At 43.3% G+C, this 22,431-nt stretch overlaps 1 protein-coding gene and 1 long non-coding RNA gene across 3 annotated transcripts; one reads left to right on the top strand and one right to left on the bottom strand.

The window, feature by feature from the left end:
* Positions 1–552: 552 nt before the first annotated feature.
* On the bottom strand, positions 553–10,061 carry SMNDC1 (survival motor neuron domain containing 1). Its single transcript, XM_048060482.2, has 6 exons — positions 9,924–10,061; positions 9,598–9,717; positions 6,209–6,351; positions 4,303–4,464; positions 3,034–3,187; positions 553–2,333 (listed from the first exon to the last, which is right to left on the bottom strand). Exons 2-6 carry the CDS (start codon positions 9,715–9,717, stop codon positions 2,196–2,198), a joined length of 717 nt encoding a protein of 238 aa, XP_047916439.1. The 5' UTR covers positions 9,924–10,061; the 3' UTR covers positions 553–2,195.
* Positions 9,713–22,081, top strand: LOC106031874 (uncharacterized). 2 transcript variants are annotated; one of them, XR_007161973.2, is made up of 5 exons: positions 9,713–10,485; positions 11,376–11,507; positions 17,020–17,155; positions 17,421–17,577; positions 18,263–22,081. It is a non-coding gene; the product is annotated as an uncharacterized lncRNA (long non-coding RNA). The 2 variants fall into 2 exon arrangements; XR_007161974.2 differs by lacking the exons at positions 9,713–10,485; positions 11,376–11,507 and adding an exon at positions 12,770–12,833 and having other exon boundaries at positions 18,263–21,671.
* Positions 22,082–22,431: the final 350 nt, after the last annotated feature.

Raw genomic sequence — 22,431 nt, 5'->3', positions numbered from 1 at the left:
CTGTTTTTTCAAAAAGAAAACTGATCAGGTAGAGTTAAGGGAAGGCTTACATGGCTTTCTGAGAAACCCAGTTCTGTCTACTTTAGTGCTTTTTTGTTGTAACCTTACAAAGATGCTCCTTTTTGTCTGGAGAAAGTGATACAGAATCTCTATCAAAGCTATCTGTAAAAGATAACAGGTGACTTTCCTCAAGTAGCTGTCAGCATTGCAGAACTATCACCACCATCATTGCAGAGACATCGCTATAGGGTGCAGGCTGCAGTACAAACTCCCTCTCTAAAAAGCAGCAGGGTCTTCCCTCAAATTGTTTTACTATAAATTATTTCTTCTAGTCAAAAGAAAACTCACCCCCCCCACACACTAGCAGTGAAGATGAGGAATTGAATGTGTACTGACAGTGACATAGTCTTGATTCACTTTTGAGTATCATATTCAGTATACCCCCTTTTCTCCATCTGTTCTGTGTAACATCAGCAGCTTCTATACTTGCCTCCCTCCTGCTCATTTACTGTGCCCATGCCACACTTAGGTACGTTCACCTTGTCAAATATATCCAGCAGATTTTAAACACTTTATTTAATAAAAGTTAAACATACAAAACTGAAATTAACACACTTTGTATTCATAAAAATCACCTTCTCCCATTATAGGGAAAACTTTTTTCTATGTATGGATTCTAAACTACCAGTTGTAGAGTTTAGCTTGAGTTGTGACTCAGGTAACTGATGGACAGTTCCACCAATCAGTGCATCAACAATTGCTGACGTGACCTGATCTAGGTAACAAATTACAAAATGAGCTACATTAACATAATATACAGGGAAATAATGGTCAGGGTTAATGGACAAGACACACCCTTTAATTATTTAATGGGGAAACAGCTGATGTACTCTTGTCCATTAACTCAGCCCTAGATTTTACAAAAATAATATCTACATTGTATACAGGGCTACCCATTAACTTCTTTAACCACATTACGGATTCAGAGATGGCACCACTACCGTAAGTGAGAGACAAATAACAGAGGAAAGCAAATCACATAAAATACAAAAAAAGCAAGAGCTTTTACACGTGGTTTCCTGAATAAAATTGGAGGGGCTCAGCAGCACTGTAATACAGCTGAAGTTACAATGAACACTAGGGCCAGTCAGTTATTTACAGACAGAAACTTGGGACTAACCTTCACTCACTCACAACTACGAGGGATCTAGGCATTCATACCTGCTAGGCTTCAGTTCTACTCTTCTAGATGGAGGCAGCCCAGACACAAGGTGTTGCTGTGTGTTCAAGGTCTGTGACCATCAAACCTTTTAGTTTCTAAGAACTACACGAGGGGAGGTGATGATTCATTTCCAAAGCACAACCATCTAGAGTTCTCTCAACTCTAATCCCTGGGGCACGCTTTAAGTACAGTTCCACTCTTGAAACTGCAGTCCAAACATCTTTTCCTATGGTTTTCTGGTTATGTTTCAGTAACTTCCTGTTACAATTTGATGAGTATAAAAAAAAAGATCTCCTCTGCTTAACTTTTAGTACAGGAAATTTAGGCTGGAATTAAAGTCAGATTTATTGTTTCTAGCACATGAATAGTACTTAGTAATAAGGATCGTACCGGCCCTGTTCTGCCCTCATTCACAGCTGTACAAATCGATCTTCCGTGGATTTGTAAGGGAGTAACTCAGAACTTCCTTAGCAATTCCACGTGACTTAAAAGCTACGATGGAGCCTAGCTCTCTCTACAGCACTGCAGCAGCTCTGTAATGCTGGGCCTGTCACCGAGACCAGCAGACAGCACTGTGACTACAGAAATGAGGGAGGCTGTTACGGTGCCAATTTTATACCACCACTTTTCTTAAGGACAGAAAAAAGAAAAGAAAACTTTACCACCAGTATGAATGGAAGATTCTGGAGATCAAGCTTACAGGAAACTACTGCTTTCTGCATAACAGGGTGCAGCAGTTCATGAAAGCATTTACCTGCAGAATGTATTTTAATGCAGCTACAAAAAGTTCAATGATTAGGGGAAATCAAATCAATAGTTGGAAATTTAAGGCTCGTATCAGCTGAAGCCAAAGTGATGGTGACAAAATGGACTACTTTCTATGTGCCAACAAATAATTTACTTTTAGAAAAATATAATGGTAAAAAGATAAGTGTAAAGCCCTGCAGAGATGAAGTTCCACCTTTTTCCCCTGTTACTGAGGCATCAAATGCCTGACATTATATTTAGAGGTATCTTGATACTGTGTCATAGGTTTGTCTGCAATTCCACATGTTCCAACTCCAACCTTGCCGGTTACGCTCTCTGGAGAAGCAAAAATACTCCTCTTTACCTGCAAATGAAACAGAAAACACCGTTTCTGAATAACGTCTGACTTGCTTTTAAAAATGAGCAAATATTACCATTTGAAGTCTTTCAAAATCCTCAACTTCTTACTCTAGAAGCAAGCAAGCTTTCAACAGGGCTAGCTCATCTGTGGCACATCACAAGCAGATGAGACAACAGCTGGGAGCTTCCTGGCTGGCATGTACTGGATGTGATTTTTGCACTTTGTTGGCCTGGGTCAGACCGACAACGAATACAAGTCACCTTCCTCATGAGATGATCTTTGTTCGTTGCTCACAAGGGAGACCAAACTTTTAGAACAATGTCCAGCAGCTCTTGGTCCAGCCATGATAAAAATTAAGTAAAGTTTTAAGATGCTAACTTTTTTGCAGTGTGCTTACTAACCCATGGCAGTTATTTAGTGCTGTGCCTGCTACATCATAAACACAAGAAGAAGTCGGGCTTGTTGGTTTAGACAGGCCTCAGAAGCTTCACTCCAACAAACGGTACCTTGCAGCTGAGAGCAGTTACCCAGTTCTCCAAGGTAAGCGCAAAACCAGGCCTTGAAAGTATATAAAATACTGAACTGCATACTTTGAAATGCCAAAGGTGAGGAAGTTCCCTTTAAAAAACACCGCCACCTCTCTCCCCAGTTACGCACAGAATTCTATAACCTGTTACTATTCGCATACAGAGCGCGAACAAACCTGGCCTTTCTTGTTTTTAGAATATGCTCTGTTGTTGAACTGTTGCCACTTGACTTTCTGGTCCTCTCGTTCCTGTTCAAGTTCTTTAATTCTCTGAGCTTTTTTCAAAGCTTTTTTCTTTTTATACTCGCGTTGCTGGGCTATCATCTCTTTTCTGGAAGAAAGGGAAAAAAATACATTTTATCTTTGTGCCTTTCTCCTGATATTTATAGAGCATCCTGTAAGAAACTAAAACCTCTGTAAGAGAGACAATAGTTTTTCCATAAGGACATAAACCATGTAAATATTCTCCACTTCATAGGGGGAGGGAGGAAATAAAAGTAGTAATTTAAAGAACTATATCTTTCCATGCTTAAGCATTGCATTACTCCTTTGTGTATTTGGGCACAATAATAAGAACCACCTGATTAATACCATGCCAAATGCAGCAACCCGTGGGAATGCATGCAATTCATTTCTGAGTCTGGAAAGGAACCTACCAGCACTTCTCAGAAGCATCTAGTGTTTGGAAAATTTAACTAGCCCATCTGAGTGAAAAGCCCAAATTTTTCTAGATGCCTACAGCACTCATATGCTAACCGGTACTGGACAGGGATGGAAGGAAAGGAACAGAGATGGTTTTTTTTCAGTAAGATAAGGAAGTTCAAGAATCAATCTATGCCACACCAGCATTCCTCAGAATGAGCCCCTGGACAAGGTGCCTATAGCAAAGTCTGAAATTGTACTGCGTATTTTTGTCCCCAAAAGGTTAAAACAAGAAAAATACTTTCTTTGTTAGGCACAGTGGGACATTAAGTAAAGCTCATCTCCCCAGTGATGGGGTCAACGCAGCTATCCCAACACACTGATAGGGGCAGGAGCACAAGTCCTTTGTACTACGTGCACTCAGTTGTGTGCCATGTTACACATCTGAGAGCAGCCTGCTGTGGAGCTGGGCTGAAAATTGCAGGCTCTCTGCTGGCAACCAGAAAGTACTACCTTTTTTTAGTCTACCACTTCGATATTTGGTATCTTGCAATAAATAGCATGATCTGAGCACAACAAAGTCTATCATGTTATCTTACCAGGATACATCACACATACAATACCAGCCACAATCATCTGATCTGCCAAACGTTATATGCCAGACTGATTTATGATCCTTCACCACAAATATGTGAAGATATCAAAGAGAAATTCTATTTCATCAGCCAATTTTCATAGCTGTGAGGGAGGGTGAAAAAATAAAAAACCAAGTAGCTTTCAGACCCGTGCCTGTATATTACTTACTTGGACATGGGTTTGTTGCCACTGTCCTCTTTTGCTTTTCTTCCCTCTTCCACAGGCTTGAGGTTGAACAGCGGTGTAACTTCAGCATTGCCATATCCAGCAAAAGTGACTGCAGCTGTTCCATTCTCCTCATCTATTTCTTCAATCTCAGCTTCATAACACCTGTAAAGATATCATGGCTGTAAGCATGTGAGTAAAGGTTCAATACTCAGCCCTTCAACACCTACACTGTCAGCCAGCTAATGGCATTAAGTAAAAAACTTGCAACTATCAGCCTTCCTTCTCAGGGACAATACCCAAATGAAACCCAAGAGATCATGTCCTTAAGGTCAAAAGGACATGAGTACAAAGACTGGGCTTGGTTCTATTTGACCTTTGGCAGCAAGAAGCAATGGTCTCACAGTTAGCAAGACTAATGATTAATGCGTGGGCAATCTAATCAGAAATTCTGATTTTGTTTCTAGTTCTGGCAGGTCATGGGACTGGAAAAAGCCCCAGCACGATCCAGCACTCAAGGAACACAGCTTTCAGGGAATTCACTGGGAAGTTTCAGGAACTGTCAGCTCATGGCAGAAAAGGTTTGATTCCCTTCTCCTCCATATAAAAAAGAATAAAGAAAAACAACTCACGCATTCAAAAATACTTTCCCCTTCAACATTTACAACGTTCTAAGTTTTCTTATTGAATTGAAATCCCAATTTTGAAATTTTAACAGAAACAGGTCCATTTTGAATTTATGCGTATGAAATGCAGTAGTCAATCAAATGGACCTCCTGATGGGGAAGAGGGGAGAAAGCGTGACATTTCCAAGAACATTAAAACAATTTGAGTCTGGATTCAGAGCAAAAGGTTATCTCTGAGACAAACTGAGGAACAAAATGAGATGTTTTACAGACAGTATTCCAGTTTATATCTACTAAACGAGTCTCTATAATTTTAGTGGGCTAACGCCTTACGCTGAGCTAAATGTTAATGCCTTGCACCATACAGGGAAACCCAAACTGCATGAAGTAAGAAGACAGTCATACAAATGACGTCCAATACTGGCATGCTGAGCTGCCAAAACACCTGCCACTTCAGTGGACACTCCAACACGTTCTTCTTCGAACTCTGATCCTCTAACCCAGTATCAGAGTAAGAGGAATGCCCCAGTGGTGACCAAACACACACAATATAACATTATCTTTTTAAAATTCTTACGCAAAGGCATTTTAGTTATTAAAAATCTGTGACAGAAAAATTGTTAATCATTAGGTTTGTTTTCTACCTGAAATATTAACAGTTATGCCAAAATTTGTGTGGTTAATACAAATATTAATAGAACCACATTCCTAATTTTAGAATGTTTATTTCAAAAATTAAGAAGTCAGAATGAACTAATTTGGTTCCCGGAACTTCAAAGGCTAACACAGTGGAGACTAAATTCCAAAGGTCAGTTAATTCTTTAACTACACTGCATAGCCAGTTATTTCATAGCCAAAAAATATTTCCAGTTAAAAACTAATTTCCAATTATTGACACAAACTGAGATACAACAAGCATTTTTCTTGATATTGATCAATTATTATGATAATATTAATATAATATTAGTATTATGTAACTTTTATGAAACGCTGCCCTAAGATCAATTCACGGAAGTCTGCCATTTATTACATTAACAGATGGGAATTTACCAAAGGTGCTCTACTTTGACAAGGCTAGTGACAAACAGGGCATTCCTAGAAAATGACCCCACAGCTCTTTGCTTTTCACCTACTTTACTGACCTTTAATAAGAGGAGTATGATGATAGCCAATAGCGTGTTTCTTTTTGCTTTTTAGTCGCCCTAGGGGCAGTACAAGCTGAATGAAAGTCTCTTACCATTGAACTATTTCACGTAACGGTTAGAGAAGTTTTCTACACTTACTGTCCATCTTCACTCCATATTGCCATACATCTGTCCCCAACCTTCCAGGAGTGGCTGGGCAGAGCAGAAGCAGAACTGTCAGAACTTGCAAGAGTTTCTGAAGGTTGTGTCGAAAGGAGATCTTTGGTTAATTCTATGACTTCCTATAAAAGAAAAAATAGCACAGAATAATATCTCAGAACTCTTAACACGAATTTTTTACCCCAAGCTTACAGGTCTGTTTTTCTGAAGTTACTGCAATGAATTCATAGCTGATGTAGTGGACCAAAGGGGGGTGCTTTTTTTATTTTATAAATCATTTAACTAAATTCACTTATTGCCCATGTAGATAAAAAGATCCATAGTCCTCCCTGTAACGTTCCCCATGCCTTCCACAAAATTTCAGAAAAGTTGCCCATTCTATTTTTATGGGATTTCTTTCTAGGGGAATTGTTTATCCATAGGCACAAAGACACAGCTAGACAGCCTCACGGCGAAGTAAGATTAAAACACATCAGCGGTGTGGCTCTCTGTACAGATGGCTGCACGTGATACTGGTTACTGCCCAAAAAGCACACGAGTGGCAGAGCAAATAATCAGCAGGACAGCGCTCTAAGAAAGACAAAAAGTCAAGCATGTACTGCTTCTATTCTCTGTCTAGCCAGCAGTTACTTCCATCTCTTCTGTGCTGGGACTTGCTGAGTACTTTATATAACCTATAAACACACAACTGCTGCAAGCATAATGTAACATCTCTAAGTTTGAATAAACTGAAAAGTGTTTCCTCAAATATCTGCATTGTCTGAACTGACGTACTCAGTGCCAGCACCTTCCAAGACTGCCACTCAGTAAAGCCCTCTCTTTTCTAGAAAGCATTCAGATGCATCCTTAGGAAATTGATTTCTTTAAGTCACTTAAATTGAAGTGTTCACTTTTCTCAAAATCCATGACCTCAAGATTTCAGGTCAGGCCTTCCCTTGCTAATCCAGCGAGGCAAAAACAAGAGAAAAAGGCTTTTAAGTACTTAACAAGTTTCTCCATTTCTTTTAAATATTATTCACTCACAGACAGGAGCATGCTACCCTCCTCAACTTCCCCCCCATATTATATTTGTATTCTCCAAGATCAGTACCACTGATTTTGACTAGAATTAAAAATCAGACTTAGGAGCCAGCACCTAAAAGAACATTTGAACTTTTTGCATAACACCAGGCAACTCTGCAGTTCACAAAAAAAAAAAATAACCTTCAGTTCTTAAGAGTATCTCAGTATGAGCCACTGTCACCCTCCTAATTAGCAGGAAATATTTCATTTAAAGGAGTTACAGACAAACAACATTCAACTGAGGCTCTGTGAAGCCTGAATGTTCCTCACAGCTTCACATCCCGCTGCAGCTGTGGGTTTAAAAAGACTAGCTCAGGTAATAAACAAAAAAGCCTTCATTCGATATCCGCAAATACAGTGCTAAGCACACAAGATAGAAATTCTGTTGCAACTCACAAGATAGCTCCAACACAGTCTCTAAGGGAACAGTTTATTCAAAGAAAGTTTCTCAACAGCAGCGACTACCGCAGCAGCTTACCAAGTTGAACAACTGAGCTGAACAACCAGGCTTGCTGCCATGGCCCCATGACACAGAGTGTGACCTGCAGAGAATGCTAGTCAGAATTTGTCAGGATTTCTCCTCACCACCTGGTCTCTAAAACCCAGACAGAGCTTTACACCCTAGCATGCAACACCCGTGAATATCGTCCCTAACTGCAGAAGATGACAGCTGCCATCAATTCTGCCGCACGCAAAGGGTGAAGTTTGGTCCTTGGCTGCATGGACAGCATCCTAAGAAGTGCTTCAGTGAAACAAAAGGTAAAAAGCTAAGTTTCTTACAATATTTATTTTAATTTTGTTACTCAGCGATAAGCCGAGTATATGAAATGCAGTAGCGCATCCCTGTTTATGGTGGAAAAAGATGTTTCAGTTACATAGTAACATTCTGGTTGAACAAAAAAAAGCTACTTAGTCAGGGCACTAAGGCATTCAGCCCATTTCTACAATTGTTTGGTTGACATATTGTCTGTACAACATTATGTATGTCATTGTCAAGGTGGAACGTATGGATAGCAAACCTTTTGGGGACGAAAGTGTAAACATCTTCCCCATTCTGTGCAGAAAGCTTTTACTAAAAAGTGTGCAAGTTGTCCTTTCACATCAATGATCTCTGCACATCAAAGCCAAGGTCGTGTTGGTATTGGAAATATCATCGCATATGGGTTTTGCTGTGCATTTTAAAAATATAAAAATATACACATGCTTTTAACAGCGTACAGCGAAGGACATTAAGGTGATCTATAAAGTGCCCTGCGGGCACAAAGCCTTCACAATTTAAAAGGAATTCTAAAGATCACCGATTTGAGGCACTACCTGTATTCTGGTTGAAGCTTCATTTTATCGCTGTTATTTCCATCCACAATAGCGGTCACTGAATTTCGCACTGCATACTTGCACATATTTTAAAACTTGAGAGCTAAAGCAACGCACAACAGAAACGAGGCAGCATCTTGCACTCTCACATGAGGTTTCAGCAGTACTGCTGTTCACGCCTATGCCAAGGTGTCTTTAGATAGACAAGAACCTCAGAGACCAGTTACCAGTTTAACATGAGACTGGTGGTCTTCCTGTCACTGAACAGCAGCCTAACGACCAGAAATGTTCCTGAGCTCTTTGGAATGCGGTATGGGCAAACGTTTCAAAAACTGCAGGTGGCAAATGAAGGGCATCTTTTTCCTTTCGTAAGTAAGCCTTAACACAACGGATGCTTAGATGCATAAGGAATTCTGAAATACTCTAAAATTTGCATCATTGCAAGAGCAGGTAATGAACAAACAGATTCTGGATCAATGATTTGACAACTCAAAGCTAAGCGGAAAGGCAGCAGGTTGAGCCCACCCATTAGAATTCAGCACAGTGACAGTGACAAGAAATAATGGTACCCTTTAACCAATGTGTAATTTCATCGGAATAATTTTATGCCTCTCAGGTTTAAGTTTTTCTACTTCTCTGATTTACTGCTATTATAAACTAGCCCCGGAAAAAGGTGAGCAGTTAAGTCCAACCTTTCTGAGAAACACCTTAAAAGAAAACCAAAAAGATAGCAGAGACAGCACTGGCATATCTTTCACCGTTCCTTAGCTGGGGTTTTCAGCAAAAAAAAGTTTGCCATGTAAAATCGTGTGTGTTTTGGGCAATGTACAGGACAGACTGTAAGTAGGTCAAACTTTGTCGGTGCTACTCCCCCACCCAACCATACAACAATTATATGAAATCACGGGAAAATGAAGCACTAAAGCCATCGGGAACGTATTTCAGCCGCGGCACCGGCAGCCGGCGCAGCCACCCCGTGCCGCCGCCCTCACCTGCAAGTCCTTCTTCAGCTTGAGCAGGTCCTCGTTCTCCGCGTTCCCCGACAGCGCGGCCTCCACCTGCTGCAGCTGCGCCTTGTAGCTGGCCAGCTGCTTGGCCAGGTCCTCCGACATCTGCGGGGCACATGCGCGGCGCCACGGAGGAGGAACACACGTTACCGGCCGGGACACACCGGGGGCCGCTCCCAGGCCCAGCACTCCGGGCCCAGCACCCCGCGGCCCGGCCCTGCCCGCCCAGCCCCGGGGCCGCCCCACCAGGCCCGAGAGGCCCAAGAGGCCGAGGCCCAGGCCCGGCCGCCTCCCGCCACTCCCCGCCTCACCTCGCCGTGCCGGGGGGGCCGAGGCCGCCGCCACCGCCTCCGCGTCCGAGCGCCGGGCCGGAACCGGAACCGGAAGTGGAACCGGAGGGAGAACGGAGCTCGCGGGAGCTCCCCTGCTAATCACGTGCGGACGTTGCGCGTCGCTGATTGGTGGAGCGCGGCCAGAGGGCTGGGTCACGTGGGGGGAGAGTGAGCGGTGCCGCGCGAAGGAAGGAGAAGGGAGGGGCGCGGTGAGGCGCAGGCGCGGGGCGGTGCGGTGGCCGCCATTTCGGGGCCGCCATCGCTGCTGTGATTCTTGCCTCGCGTCCTCGTGTTTCTCTCTATTAAACACAAGTTTCTTCTGGCGTATTTGTGTTGCTTGGTTATTTGTGTGGAACTCGGTGCCAAATAGTCTGAGGAGTGACTCCCAGTGTTAGGGTCTGGGACACAAGTCCTGTGAGGAGCGGCAGAGGGCACGGGGGGTGTTCGGTCTGGGGAAGAGGAGGCTCAGGGAAACCTCATTGCGCTCCGCAACTGCCTGAAAGGAAGCTGTGGGGAGCTGGGGGTCGGCCTCTTCTCACAGGTAACCAGTGGTAGGACTAGAGGGAATGGCTTCAAGGTGCACCAGGGGAGGTTCACGTTGGAAATGAGGAGACATTCTTCTCAAAAAGAGCGGTCAGGCATTGGGACGGGTTGCCCAGGGAGGTGGTGGGGTCACTGTCCCTGGGGTGTTCAAGGAAAGGCTGGACGTGGTGCTTGGGGACACGACCAGGTGATGCTGAAGGTCTTTCCCAACCTTAATGCCCCTGTGATTCCATGTTTAGTCCTACACCAACAGAGGAAAGGGGAAAGGAAAATTCAGTGGACCGCTCAAGCCCAGAGCAGGAATTAAGAAAGCATTCCTGGCAGAAATTTGATGACTAATGTGACTTCCAGCCCGTGAACCACTCAAATTGAGCAAGCGCCCAAAGTGTTTCTTAATATTGCCAGGATCGGTGTCTCCAGCAAACATCCTGTCCCACGCGGCAGGCAGCGTGCAGTGCTTCGCAGGGCGATGACTTGGGCTTCGTTTGGGTTTGTTCATGTACAAAGGGGGAAATGCATCTACTGTACCCTGCAGTGCCTAATTTATGTCCTGAGAGGATATCCTCGTGGAGGATAAACCAGGCTTCTGGCTAATCTTGGCATAAGGTTTGATAATTGAAATACAGAAGTTATTGGACACTGTTCACAGACTGACTGATGGGACCATGTTTACGAGCAACAATGAAGGTACTAGCTAGCATCTTTTTGGTATTTTTATTAACCTGGAAATAGATATAAAAGCATTTTCTGATGCGACTTTGTGAGCAAATCAGTGACTGTTGAAAACAAACCTGCAGATTTGTTGATACAGAGCCATCTTAATGACTGTGAGCACGTCTATGAGTTAAAATGCACGTTACTGCAATTAACACTAGCTTTGCCTCTCAGAACAAGCAGCCCTGTCCGTATCTCTGGAAAGGAAGTGACAGAGAAGGACTGAGGAGCCGTGTGGGTGTCCAGATCTCTGCAAAGGCAATGGTGTAGCAAAAGAAGAAAACATTTGTGCTGGCCTGAGCAAGAGTAAGGAGATTATTTTATCTTTATAGGTTTTGTTGAGAATTAATGCTGCAATAATATATGTGGTTCTAGAGTCTGGAGTTCTGTGCGATCTGCAGACTTCTAAAAGGGTCCATCAAATTGCTGAGTGGCTAGAGAAAATGCCTTTCTCTCACAGTGAAAGGCTGAAATACCCAGTCTGTTTATCTGTTAACTGAAGATCGGGAATGACTTGATTGCAACATGTAAATAATCTGAAGGGAAAACAATATGAAGTAGTTGAAATGTAAAAGCATAGAGAGAGGCCCAGTTGACTGAAAGCTAATGGTGCACTGAAGAATTTTAGAAAATTCAATAAATGAAGATGAATAGCTTCTTTGGAACTAACTACAAAAAACAAGGGAGAGGGGATTTTTTTTCTCTTGGTTTCTTCAGCCTTTTTAGAAGCCATTTCATCACATGGTATCATTCAAGTGCATGCTACTACATATAGGAAAACAATCCCACTCTTGAAACCACTTATCTTTAACTCCTATAAATTGGAAATTCTCATTAATTGTATCCTTAAAAATGGATTTGTCTTCACCCAAAAACAGAGATTTTTTTTCTATGCTTGACAAAACAGATCTTTTATACTACATTGAGAAAAAACACAATCTAAGCCAGACCTCTTGCTACTTAAAACAATGATATCTAGTTGCTAAGATTTTGTTGGATCTGTAAATGGGAGGAATTCAAACCAAGTTCAGGTATGGTTCAGCCATATCTGGATGTTTCTAACTGCAGCCAGTACTTTCATCTTATATATGGGCAGGGGAGTAGCTACCAGGAGGACTTTCACTCTTCATAATCCCTTTTTATGAGCTGTGTATACATTGTCATTTGGTATTACAGGGTATTCATAGAATTGAGCAATATTAATTTACAGAGTACAGCTGTACCACAGTTATATTGTTATTACAGAGTAATTGATGCGATTATAGGAATTTGTGCATTGCATCTTATATGATGCATAGAATTGTGCAGTTTATTGCCAAATCAAGTGAATTTAAGACCGTCCTCCATCACAAACGCCATCGAATTTGTTACCCTAACTTAGTAAGAGGAAGAAAAGGCGCCTGGATTACTCTTACTCCCTTAATGGTGAGCCTTTGGGCTCTCCCGAAGCTGCCCGCGGGGCGTTGCAGCGCCCCGGGGACAGGGGCCCTGTTGGGAGCCCGGCCCCGCGGCCAGCCTGGAGGCGTGCCTGCCTCGGCCAGCAGGCGGTGCCGCTGCTGCTGCACGCGACGATTACCCAGGCCGGCAGGAAACCTTTCTGTTGCAGGACCGAAGTTACGCCTCTTTTCCACGGTCTGCTGCGTTATTTTTGCAGCTAGAGCTATCAGCGACGTATATCTGAAGTTGTTTTTGAGGCTATCTGGGACTACCCGGTCTTGTGAATCGCGTACGGGTGTTCTGTTGTAGCAGTACACCAAGAGCAGCACCATCCTGCACGCCTTGATGTTAAACCCTGATGCGTTTAACGGTGGGATGGGAGGGGAGTGAGCCGAGTGCTCAGCGGCAAGTAACACAGCCGACAGTTGTACCCAAAGCTGATGCCCTCCGTTTTCAGCTTCATCTGTGTGGCCAGATTGTTTCGCTCAGCACAGCGACCCAGTCCCTAGCAAAAATGTGGCTTTTGCAAACAAAGCGGTCTGTGCTAGTCACTGAAGCTGAACTGCAATCCGAATCTAGGCCGAAATGGAGACACCGGGCTTTTTGGGGCTTTTCTGGTGGGCTGCCAGCCTGGCAGGCCTTGCCCTGTTAGTAGGGCAGCGTGTCGGGCCTCAGAGTCATCGGTATTTTCATTTGGATCAAACCGTCAAGGAAATATCTATCGACACTTCAATTAAGAGAGTTGTTTTCCTGAAGATATATCTTTGCCTTTTAGTTGACCCGTGCCTCTAAGCAAAATTTGTTGTTGTTTTTTTTAAACAGTTTGTTATCAGAGCTATCAGGTTTGTCCATAGACACAATTACGTGGTATTTGCTATTATGAGGCATTGTTCTTCTTGCTCCTGCAAAATTTGTTTCTTTGGGGTGATTTTTTTTCTTCGCTGGCTGTTTGGTTCTGGCAGGACTTTTGAAAACTTCAGCAGCTCCAACTTATAAAATCAAGTTCTAGAAAAGATGCAGGTTGGCCAGGCTTATACTTAAAATATGCAGGTACTTCTGTCACTGAGAGGTTCTAGTGCCTCTTTGTTCTAAAGCACGGGCTTGAAACTTCATGGGGAAGTTCTTTTTGCTTTAAGGATATATTTTCTGCTGTTCCACTCTCCTGAAATTTGGCCTAATTATTAGTTTTTCAAATACCTGCTCTTAAAGGAGTTTGTGAAGTTAAATAAGTGAGCATGTTCTTGAACGCAGACTCCCTACAGCCCCGGTAGCCCACGACGGGGGTTGTGGTGCTACGCAGAGAAATTGAGAGCTCGAACACGTTCTGTGCCCTGAATGATTACAGTCATTATGCTCCATCAGTGAGAAAGGCACAGTGACTCAATCTGAGGAGGAGAAGTGAATCAGAATTGGATGAGGATTAGGAGACAGGGTGGGACATCATGGAGATAAGAGGAAAAAGAACTGGGATGAAGGGACAGAAAGCCTGCAGCCATTAGGACATCAGTTGCTTCAGCAGAGTCAGAGGTTGTGGGATTCCCATTCTCCTGCTGCTGACAACTTTGTGAAACCCGACAAAACGCTGCCTTACGTAGGAAATGACAGCCTGCCAGTACGATCGCTCACTTTAGTGGTGCAGGCAGCAGGTCTGTTTGATGGACCCTCAGCAGGCCTACACAACACGCTGTTTGTCAGGTGTTTTCTCAGCCCGACGTGAGTCTCCAGGCTGGAGGAACAGGCCAAGTGCAGGTGCCATTGCTTCCTGCGAGGCGTTCTGCCCTCAGTGTCAGTGAGCGGGGCAGTGCGGGCTGTCTGGGGACTCTGCAAGGCAGCTGGGGGTGCTGGTTCCTCTCCTCGGGGTGCTGGGAAGCCTGCTGCTGAGGCTCTCTGTGTCCAGGCGAGAGCTGCGTGCCAGTAACGACGAGAAGATGAGGGGGGTTTGGAAAGCAGGCAGCGAGGGCCGGTGCAGCAGGCAGAGGCGCCTGGGAGGCCTGGCAGAGCCTGAAGCAGCGAGCAGGCAGCGTGGGAGGTTTGGGAGGCAGGAGCTCAAGGTTGTTGTGGGAACGGCGGGGGTACGGCATGGGTTTGTGCGGGAGGGACCTGGGAGGCAGGAACAAGGAGCTCTGCTGGGGTGACCTGTGGGACTGGTGTGGGGGAGAGGAGGCAGGCGTCCGGCGGTGGCAGCTGGTAGGAGAGGTAACAGTGCCTAGGGGCGAGGGAAAGATGCTGCCTGCCCCTCTGCCACAAGCTCCTCTGCTTCGGCCCTGAAGGGAACTGCCTGCACCTTCGGCTGCAGTCTTCAATTACATTCTCAAATGCCTTCATCCTCTTCCTCTTAGCATCTGTTCCATTCAGAACACAGGATTTACAGTAATCAAGGACGGGTAGTTAAAACAAACATTTAAAAAAAAAAAAAAAAAGGTGTTGTTTTTGCAGGTCCCGCATCTCATTTCCCTGAATTCTAAAGGAAAGTAAGCTGAAAGAAGGGAAAGTGAGCTTTGCAAGAGGGCAACCGAGTGCCGCTGTAAAGATCTGGATTTAGTTACCCCTGCAGGAGTGTCTACACAGCATGAATGAGCAAGCAGCAATGTATGGCAAGTAGAAAGCTCAGAGTGTAAACTCAGAGTTTTTTGCAATTTGTAAACAAATTGCACCATGGGTCTTGGCGCTGAAAACTGACCGAAGCAGCTCTGATTCAGCCAGAGGTAATTTTGCTGCCACTGGAGCATGGCAAGCTTGCTTTTGGGAACTGTGTCATACATTCCTAGGTTCTGAAAAATCCTAGCGTCTTGACCCGCAACAGCTCCCACTCCCGATCAGTGTTGGGTAAGCCACGTGGGTGGTTGTTTGGGGGTGGTCAAAAATAGAAACAAGCAATTTGAGACAGGATAATTTATTTATAACGAGAGTAGTGTTTATGTGCTGCCTCTTCTGAAGTTAATGAGATCGGAACTTTAATTAGTCCCTCAGACACCTTTGGTTTTTGGTATCTCTGCTGCTCTGCCCTCCTGTAGAATAGGGGCTAATAAGGCTGCCTTGTGTTATGGAAATTAGTATTTAAAAAATGCTGAGACACAGTACCGATGAGTATCAAGGGAAAGCCAGTAAGGAAATGAAGAATTCTCTTTTTAAAACAGAATTTGAGGGGTCCTTGGCAAAGACTTCATCTGAACAGAAAAGGTGGAAGTGATTTAAGTTATTCTGGTGAGTTCTGCTGACATTGCAGCAGATTGGGAACATCTAGCATCAGAACAGAATTAGGGACTCTTCAAGTCTACTTTGCCAGGACATGTTTTGCTTCTATCCTGTGAACCTAGAAGTTGCCCACAGTTAACATTTCTAGCAACGGACTGTGGTAAGGTTATTTTTGCTGTTTACTCTGTACGTGAACCCTGGGAAACATTCGCTATGCTATAGTAGCTGCAGAATTCACATGCAGCCGTGCGCCTTCTCCACCAACATAAACAACACGCACAGCCTGCATAAAATCCAAAATATGCACATCCCTCTTCCGAAGTCTGCCATCCTTCGTTTTCCTGCCAGACTTTGAGACACATTCTCATGAAGTGAGAGAATTTCTGGAGCGTGCATATAGCGGTGAGATATGGCAGCCACCCATCCTGCTGCGTGAACGAACTTGTGAAATGTTCCCTTCTACAGCATGTTAGTCACAACTTGAGCAGCGAGACTGCTTTCGTGTGGCTTAGCATCCTGTTCTTGGTAATCACTGTTGTCTCATGTCTTACACCTGGCACAGTGCTTAGGGAAACTGAAAGTCCTACAGATGTTTCCTCTGAAAATGAAACTGAAATTTCTCTTGCCGTAATCGTCCCGCACGTCATTGCAGCTGTCTACAGATGAAGTCTGTTCGGATCCCTGTCAAGCAAATGTCCCTATTTAGAGGCTAATAATAAAACGAGGATATATCAGATGGGCACTGAGACCTCTCTTTATCAATGTTCCTGTTTGTAAGTCACTTAAAGGAGAAGAGGATGTGGTTGCGACTGGCTGATATTTCTCTAAATGATAAATTTTATGTAAAACTACTTTGATATCTGTCTTAATATGATGGGGAAACCAAGATGACTTGTTACCAGGGGTATACAAAGATGTAGGAGATCTGGAAGCCTAACTAAAGGATTCTTGTTTTCACAAAGGCATCAACGCCATGTCTGGGCTCTGGGATAATTGCTATTCACCCTGTATTGACTGAAAACCTATGGGAGCTTTTTTCTTGGTTGCTTTAAAAAAAAAAAAAAAGATTTCAAGGTTTTTAGCAATTTTATTTGACTTAGTATGTCAACATCCTTTAGTTACAAAGGAAAAAAGGGTACAGTAGGTATGTTACATGGTTTCATACATTGCATTTTTTTTCTTGAAGGTTTCGATTCCCTGTGCTAGGCTTCCTTTGAGAAAAAAACTTCAGTTCCTTGCTGTAGTTATAGATCCAAAGTCCTTCCAAAGCTTCAGGGCCGTCGGAGGATTTGCAGCTTGGCTTCGTACTTTATTGCCTTGGGGTAGGTAACGGGTTCTGATCAGCTCCCCCGACATGGGGACGTTTGGCCTCTTCTTGGTCAAGCGTACTGGCAAGAGTTTCTGAGAGGGTAAAATGTGCTGCTGGGTGGCACCGGACCCGGTGCTGTTACCAGGGGAGGGAGCTTAAAATGAAAAGCAACCAATGTCAGTGGGAACAAGATGAAGATAATTATTGTCAGTGACCATTATAATGGGCATTATCCATGTAATAACATTTCGTGTTATATTCTTGGGATTTCTTCCAAGGGAAATAATTTTTGGATTGACAGAGGAGATGATTGTATTCAGCAGTGGGCAAAGTGCTGTCTCAGATCCAAACATATTGCCACTGGAGAAAATCTAAGTTTATTTCTGCAATGTTCCCTGCATCTCTGCTACCGCCTTGGCCTGCCGTGCTAATGGAGTAAGTTTCTTGTAAATGTAATTTGTAATGACGTCTGCTTTGGTACTATTGCTGTATCTTTTACATTAAGCAACTTGGTATAAAATCACACTTATTATTCCGATGCAGCCTGCTTTTCTCAGAGTTTTTGGGTTTGCACCAGGTCAGAAATGTATTGAGGTTTTACAGGACAGGTGCTGGCAAGAGCATGTGTAGGCTGACACCTGCGCCTGTGTTTGGCAGGGTGATCTGGTGTGTAGTTTTTAATTGCATCATGGGAAGACGCAGTGATTTACAGCCTAGGGATGGACAGCTAATCAGCTAAAGTGCAGCTGAGAGCTGACTGAGCCTTCTGGATTTTAAGGCTCAGTGTGTTTTTATGTTTTTTGTTTTTAAAACACCAGCCTCAGAATCTCCTTGGGATTTGCCAGTCAAGCAAATGAACATGAAAAGCTAACTATGGATCCAAACTGCCTGCGAGCAGTGCTGCTGCACAGATTTTACCTAGAGCCCCAAAGCAGTTTTGCATCTAACTTTTTTTTTCTCTTTCTGCCGTTCCTCCCACACCTAATGAAACTATTCAGCTTTGAAATGTCGGAAGGCTGCATACCTGAAACAGCAGTGGGCTTGTTTAAACATCATTTTCTGGTATTAGTTTTATAGATCCAGATATGACTAATAAGGAAATTTCTTCATTTGGTGTCAGCGGATGACCAATCTGTACCGGGATGAGGAACAAAGCCGGTATGAGGAGGCCGTGTCGCCCAGGGAGCAACCCAATCCTTGGTGTGAGTCATGACAGTGATGTCTTAAGCCACAGGGAGAAAACATGGTAGCAGAACTCAAATGTACCTTTTTTTTTTTTTTCTTCTGCCTCTTTTCAGAGCGATTTCCAAGCAGACTTATTTCACTGACACTCAAGTGTTAGTATTTCTAGATTTAGGACATTCACTTGGGCTCACCATTCCCCTTTTATTGAAATAAAATGGAGGCAGTAGCTACCTGGTAAATCAGAATAGTGAGCATAGGAAATACTCATTTGCATATCTTTAGATGAGTTTTCATAATAATTTTCTCTTCTAGTCACTTTTGGGATTCAAATATACATTACAGCAGCAGAGAAGGTAGAGGCTTTTGTGGTTTGAATTTTGTTTTTCTTCCAGAGTTTGGGTTTCCTTTGGAGCTAGAGAAGAGGCACAACACAGCACAATTATCATAATCAAATCATTGCACATCCCAAAGTCATATTGACTGCAGTAAATGCGCCCCCTGCTTGGATATACATGCGTGGACCAGGTCTACATCACAGATTTCATTGCAGTGGAATTGCTTTGTGTTCAGAGGGTGGCTGTTTGCTCAGCACGCTCCCCCAGGACCACTGCAGAAAGCGCGAGGGCAGAATATTCGCAGCTGACAAATGCTTTTAGTGGCGTCTTCAATTAAGTCAGTAGATCTTTCCTAATTCCATTTCCTGCTGTACTAAAAACTACCCAGCAGTAGATGATGGTGCATTTCAAGCCATGAAGCCATCTTAAAAAATTGAATCTGGCTAATATGTAAAACCAGTAACAAAATCAGGGTTCAATAAAATATAGACATGGTTTCAGACTGATGTAAAACAAGAGTAAATTAGGCTGTGATACAGTTCTAAGGCTAACCTTGAGGGAGCTGTTGTCAGGAGCTGCGGTTGAGATATTAGATCAGCTATACTAATCCTTTTTGTTGGTGGTGGTTTGTTAGTGAAACCTCTTGGGAAATAATCTTTCTAGATTTCTTTGGCACTTCTGAACAGATCTGAACAGGGAATCACTATTGGTTTTGAACTTTACAATCACTTGATAAGTCTCTGTGGATTATTCCTATCATCAGCTGTATTAATACTATGAGTGGTTTTAGTATACAGTGTTCAATAAGTATTGATCCACTTCTCTTTTGGAGCTGGTCAAGCTTTCAGATAGTGTATTTCCATCTGCATGGCATTAAAAAAATTCCGTATGTCTAATAAGACTGGTTAAGAATCTTCTAAAGCAATTTGTTGGTAGGAGAAAGGAGGAAAATTTTGTCGTAAGTACATGGCAATATCCTTAACACAGAAACAGGAAGAGAGGAGGGAGAATAAGAAATAATAGACGGAAGGAAATTAGGGGTGGTTTAACCTACAGATGAGAGTTAACGATTTGGGTTCTACTGCAGGAAGAAATGTAAAATTGAATCAATGTATAGCCCATACCCCATGGAGGAACAAAACCCAGTGAAATGCATGTTAACCTCACAAGAAAGAGAATGGTCTCATGGAGCTGTCTGTTTTCAGTGGGCTGTTTGTATTTGTCCTTGAAGCTGTGAGCAGTGTAAGCCAACACAGAGCAGCGAAGTGCCATCGTGCCGTCGTTTGTAGACTAAACTATCTTTGGCTAACCATGTTTTGTTTTGTGTGAAAATTTGTTTAACAGATTGCAAGTTTATTGGGGGACTGTCCCTGCAACAACATGTTCTTTAAGTGCAGTTTTAAATAATTTTTACTGTATGTTTTCTCTTTTCCTGTTTTGCCATGAAGATAGGCTTCCATTCGAGATAATTTCAAGAGTGTCTGTAGTTCACTTGGTGGGAGACGAGTGTCCGAGATGTCCCTTGGTCAGACAGTGACCTGAGTGCTCATTGAGAGAGCAGCATACGGGTAGCATAAGGATGTGGGCCCCAGTGGAAGGGCATCTGTGTCTAATTAGGGCCACATTCAAGGTGTTTGTAAAAGGTACGTGAGATAACTAAGATATGCTCCCTGGCGTTCATGTGGTGAGCCGGTGTAGGCAGTAACTGGCATCTCCTGTGGGAGAGCCGGGTTTTGCCAGGTCAGATCTTCCAGGCAGAAGATTTTCAGGGATTACATGGAGAGGGTAAATGAAAACATGGAGTCCTGAGGCATTGATACAGTTTTCATTTTGCTAAGGATTTGCTGTTCAGTCCTGGGAAAAGTTGCTTCCATCTCATCCTTGTTCCACATCTGCAGAGAGGGAAGATCACAGGGCAGAGGGGAGCACGCGTACCTCCTGCAGTACCTTCAGACTCATCATCTGGAGCGCAGAGTGAAAGGAGGGTGCTCGGTTGCTCATCTAAGTCATTTAGTTTACCCATCGCTGCCTAAAATAGCCTCAAGTCAGCGTGACGCATGCTGTGCTCTGCTGTGGCCCACATAGCATATGTTGCTGTGCGAGCTGTGAGCCCTCTCTTCTTCTCCCCACGTCCAGCAGCCGTCGCCTTCCTCCTTGCCTGCTGTCGCAGCCTGACCCAGCCTCGTGGTCTTGCAGCGCCGGCGGATGGAGCGCCTTGTGCCCTGGGCAGGGACACAGCCAGAAGGTCCCGAAGCACACAACATCAGAGATTTGCCACTTACAGAAAAAAAAAGAATGTACATCAGGTAAATACGCCGATGGAAATGAAACCTTGGGACACTTCTACAGACGTGACTAATCCTGCGCACGCTGTGAGTCAGCTGGTGAAGCCTATTATCAGAAGAGGTCCCAGAGCTCCCAGTTATAAACCAATAAATAAAAACAACTTGTTTTGCGTAACAAACGGAGTCGTTGAATCTAATTTTGTCATCTGTTCCTTACCCCTTCAAAAAATAAACCATCCAAGTGCTTATAGCTGTGCAAGAGAGGTAACATCGTTTATAGTAAACATGCCCTTTGCCTTAAATTCATGTGTTTTCCTCCTGATTCTTCATGTTTCTCAGTTCAAAAATCTTAAAAGTCTGAAACCTGACTGACTCCCGATTATTTTGTAAAAACATGCTTTTGGCCTGCTTTGTGGTTTGTGAGCTGTATGATGACAAAACCAGTTGTAACTCATCAGGTTGGAATCATCAGAAAATTGTGTATATTGGCTGAGGGTAGTCAGAAGGGACTTCAAGGCACATGGTCTTTTTTGATGGACTGGGTAACAGACCTTAAAATAAATAAGTACGTTATTCATAGATTGGTTACCCCATAATAAAAAAAATATGAAATGCAAAATCCTAGGCTGGAGTCAAGCTTGACATCTGATTTAGTTTAAAACATGAACCGAAGGCATGCAAATCCTATCACAAATTTCCATGTGGATGTTAGGTTTGTTACAATTTTCCATATTTTATTATTTCAGGTATGTAATTGGTCTTTGAAAGTAACATTAACAATAAAACAAAAAGGAGTTAATCCAAAAATTTCAACAAAAATGGTTTTGAGGTGGGATTTTCTTGGCTTTTTTGGCTGAGTTAACCCCTGAAATCACAGGTGCACATTTTCCTCCTCGCTCTGTTTGGCCCAGGTGGTGGCATTTACTCCAAATTAGAATTTAAGGCTACATCTTGTACTTTGGTGCTCTTTTGTTGTTTATAAACTGCCCCTGTCCCAAGACCCATGTGTGCCAAACATAGCAACCTCAGGTGGAGTTCCTACAGGGAGTATTTCTGTAGGTGCAAGGGACCTAATCTCATTGAGGATGCTTTTTTATACCCTTAAACCACTTAAAAGGTGGGATTTTCACCTCTCTTGCCAACTGATACTGTCAAACTGGTTTTGTATATTACTTTATAGCTTGTTTGTGTCCAGTACATTTTCTTCGTATTTATTCTTTCATGACAAGCTTTTCTCCTTTAAATATAACTTTTCTCCTTTAAATACAATTCATAGAATCATGGTTGGAAAAGACCTCCAAGATCACCTTGTCCAACCATCCCCCTACCGCCAGTGTCACCCTACATTCAGAAACGGAGCACGTCCAGCATTGTAGCCTACCTGTTGTGTTCTCTGTGTTGTTGATGTGGCTTTGAGGAGTCTGTTTGAGAGAACTTTTAACCTAAACAGAGGCCAAATATCCTGATTTTTCACTGCTCTAAAT

This window comes from Anser cygnoides, chromosome 7, assembly GCF_040182565.1.
Source record: "Anser cygnoides isolate HZ-2024a breed goose chromosome 7, Taihu_goose_T2T_genome, whole genome shotgun sequence".
NCBI lineage: Eukaryota > Metazoa > Chordata > Aves > Anseriformes > Anatidae > Anser > Anser cygnoides.
This window is presented reverse-complemented; position numbering and strand designations above follow the sequence as displayed.

Excerpts from the sequence above, each read along its gene's own strand:
- SMNDC1 (XM_048060482.2), bottom strand. The coding sequence starts at position 9,717 with ATGTCGGAGGACCTGGCCAAGCAGCTGGCCAGCTACAAGGCGCAGCTG. Across the intron at positions 3,188-4,302 it reads GGCAACAAACCCATGTCCAA|AAAAGAGATGATAGCCCAGC; the intron begins GTAAGTAATATA and ends CCTTTCTTCCAG. Across the intron at positions 2,334-3,033 it reads CTAAAAACAAGAAAGGCCAG|GTAAAGAGGAGTATTTTTGC; the intron begins GTTTGTTCGCGC and ends TTTCATTTGCAG.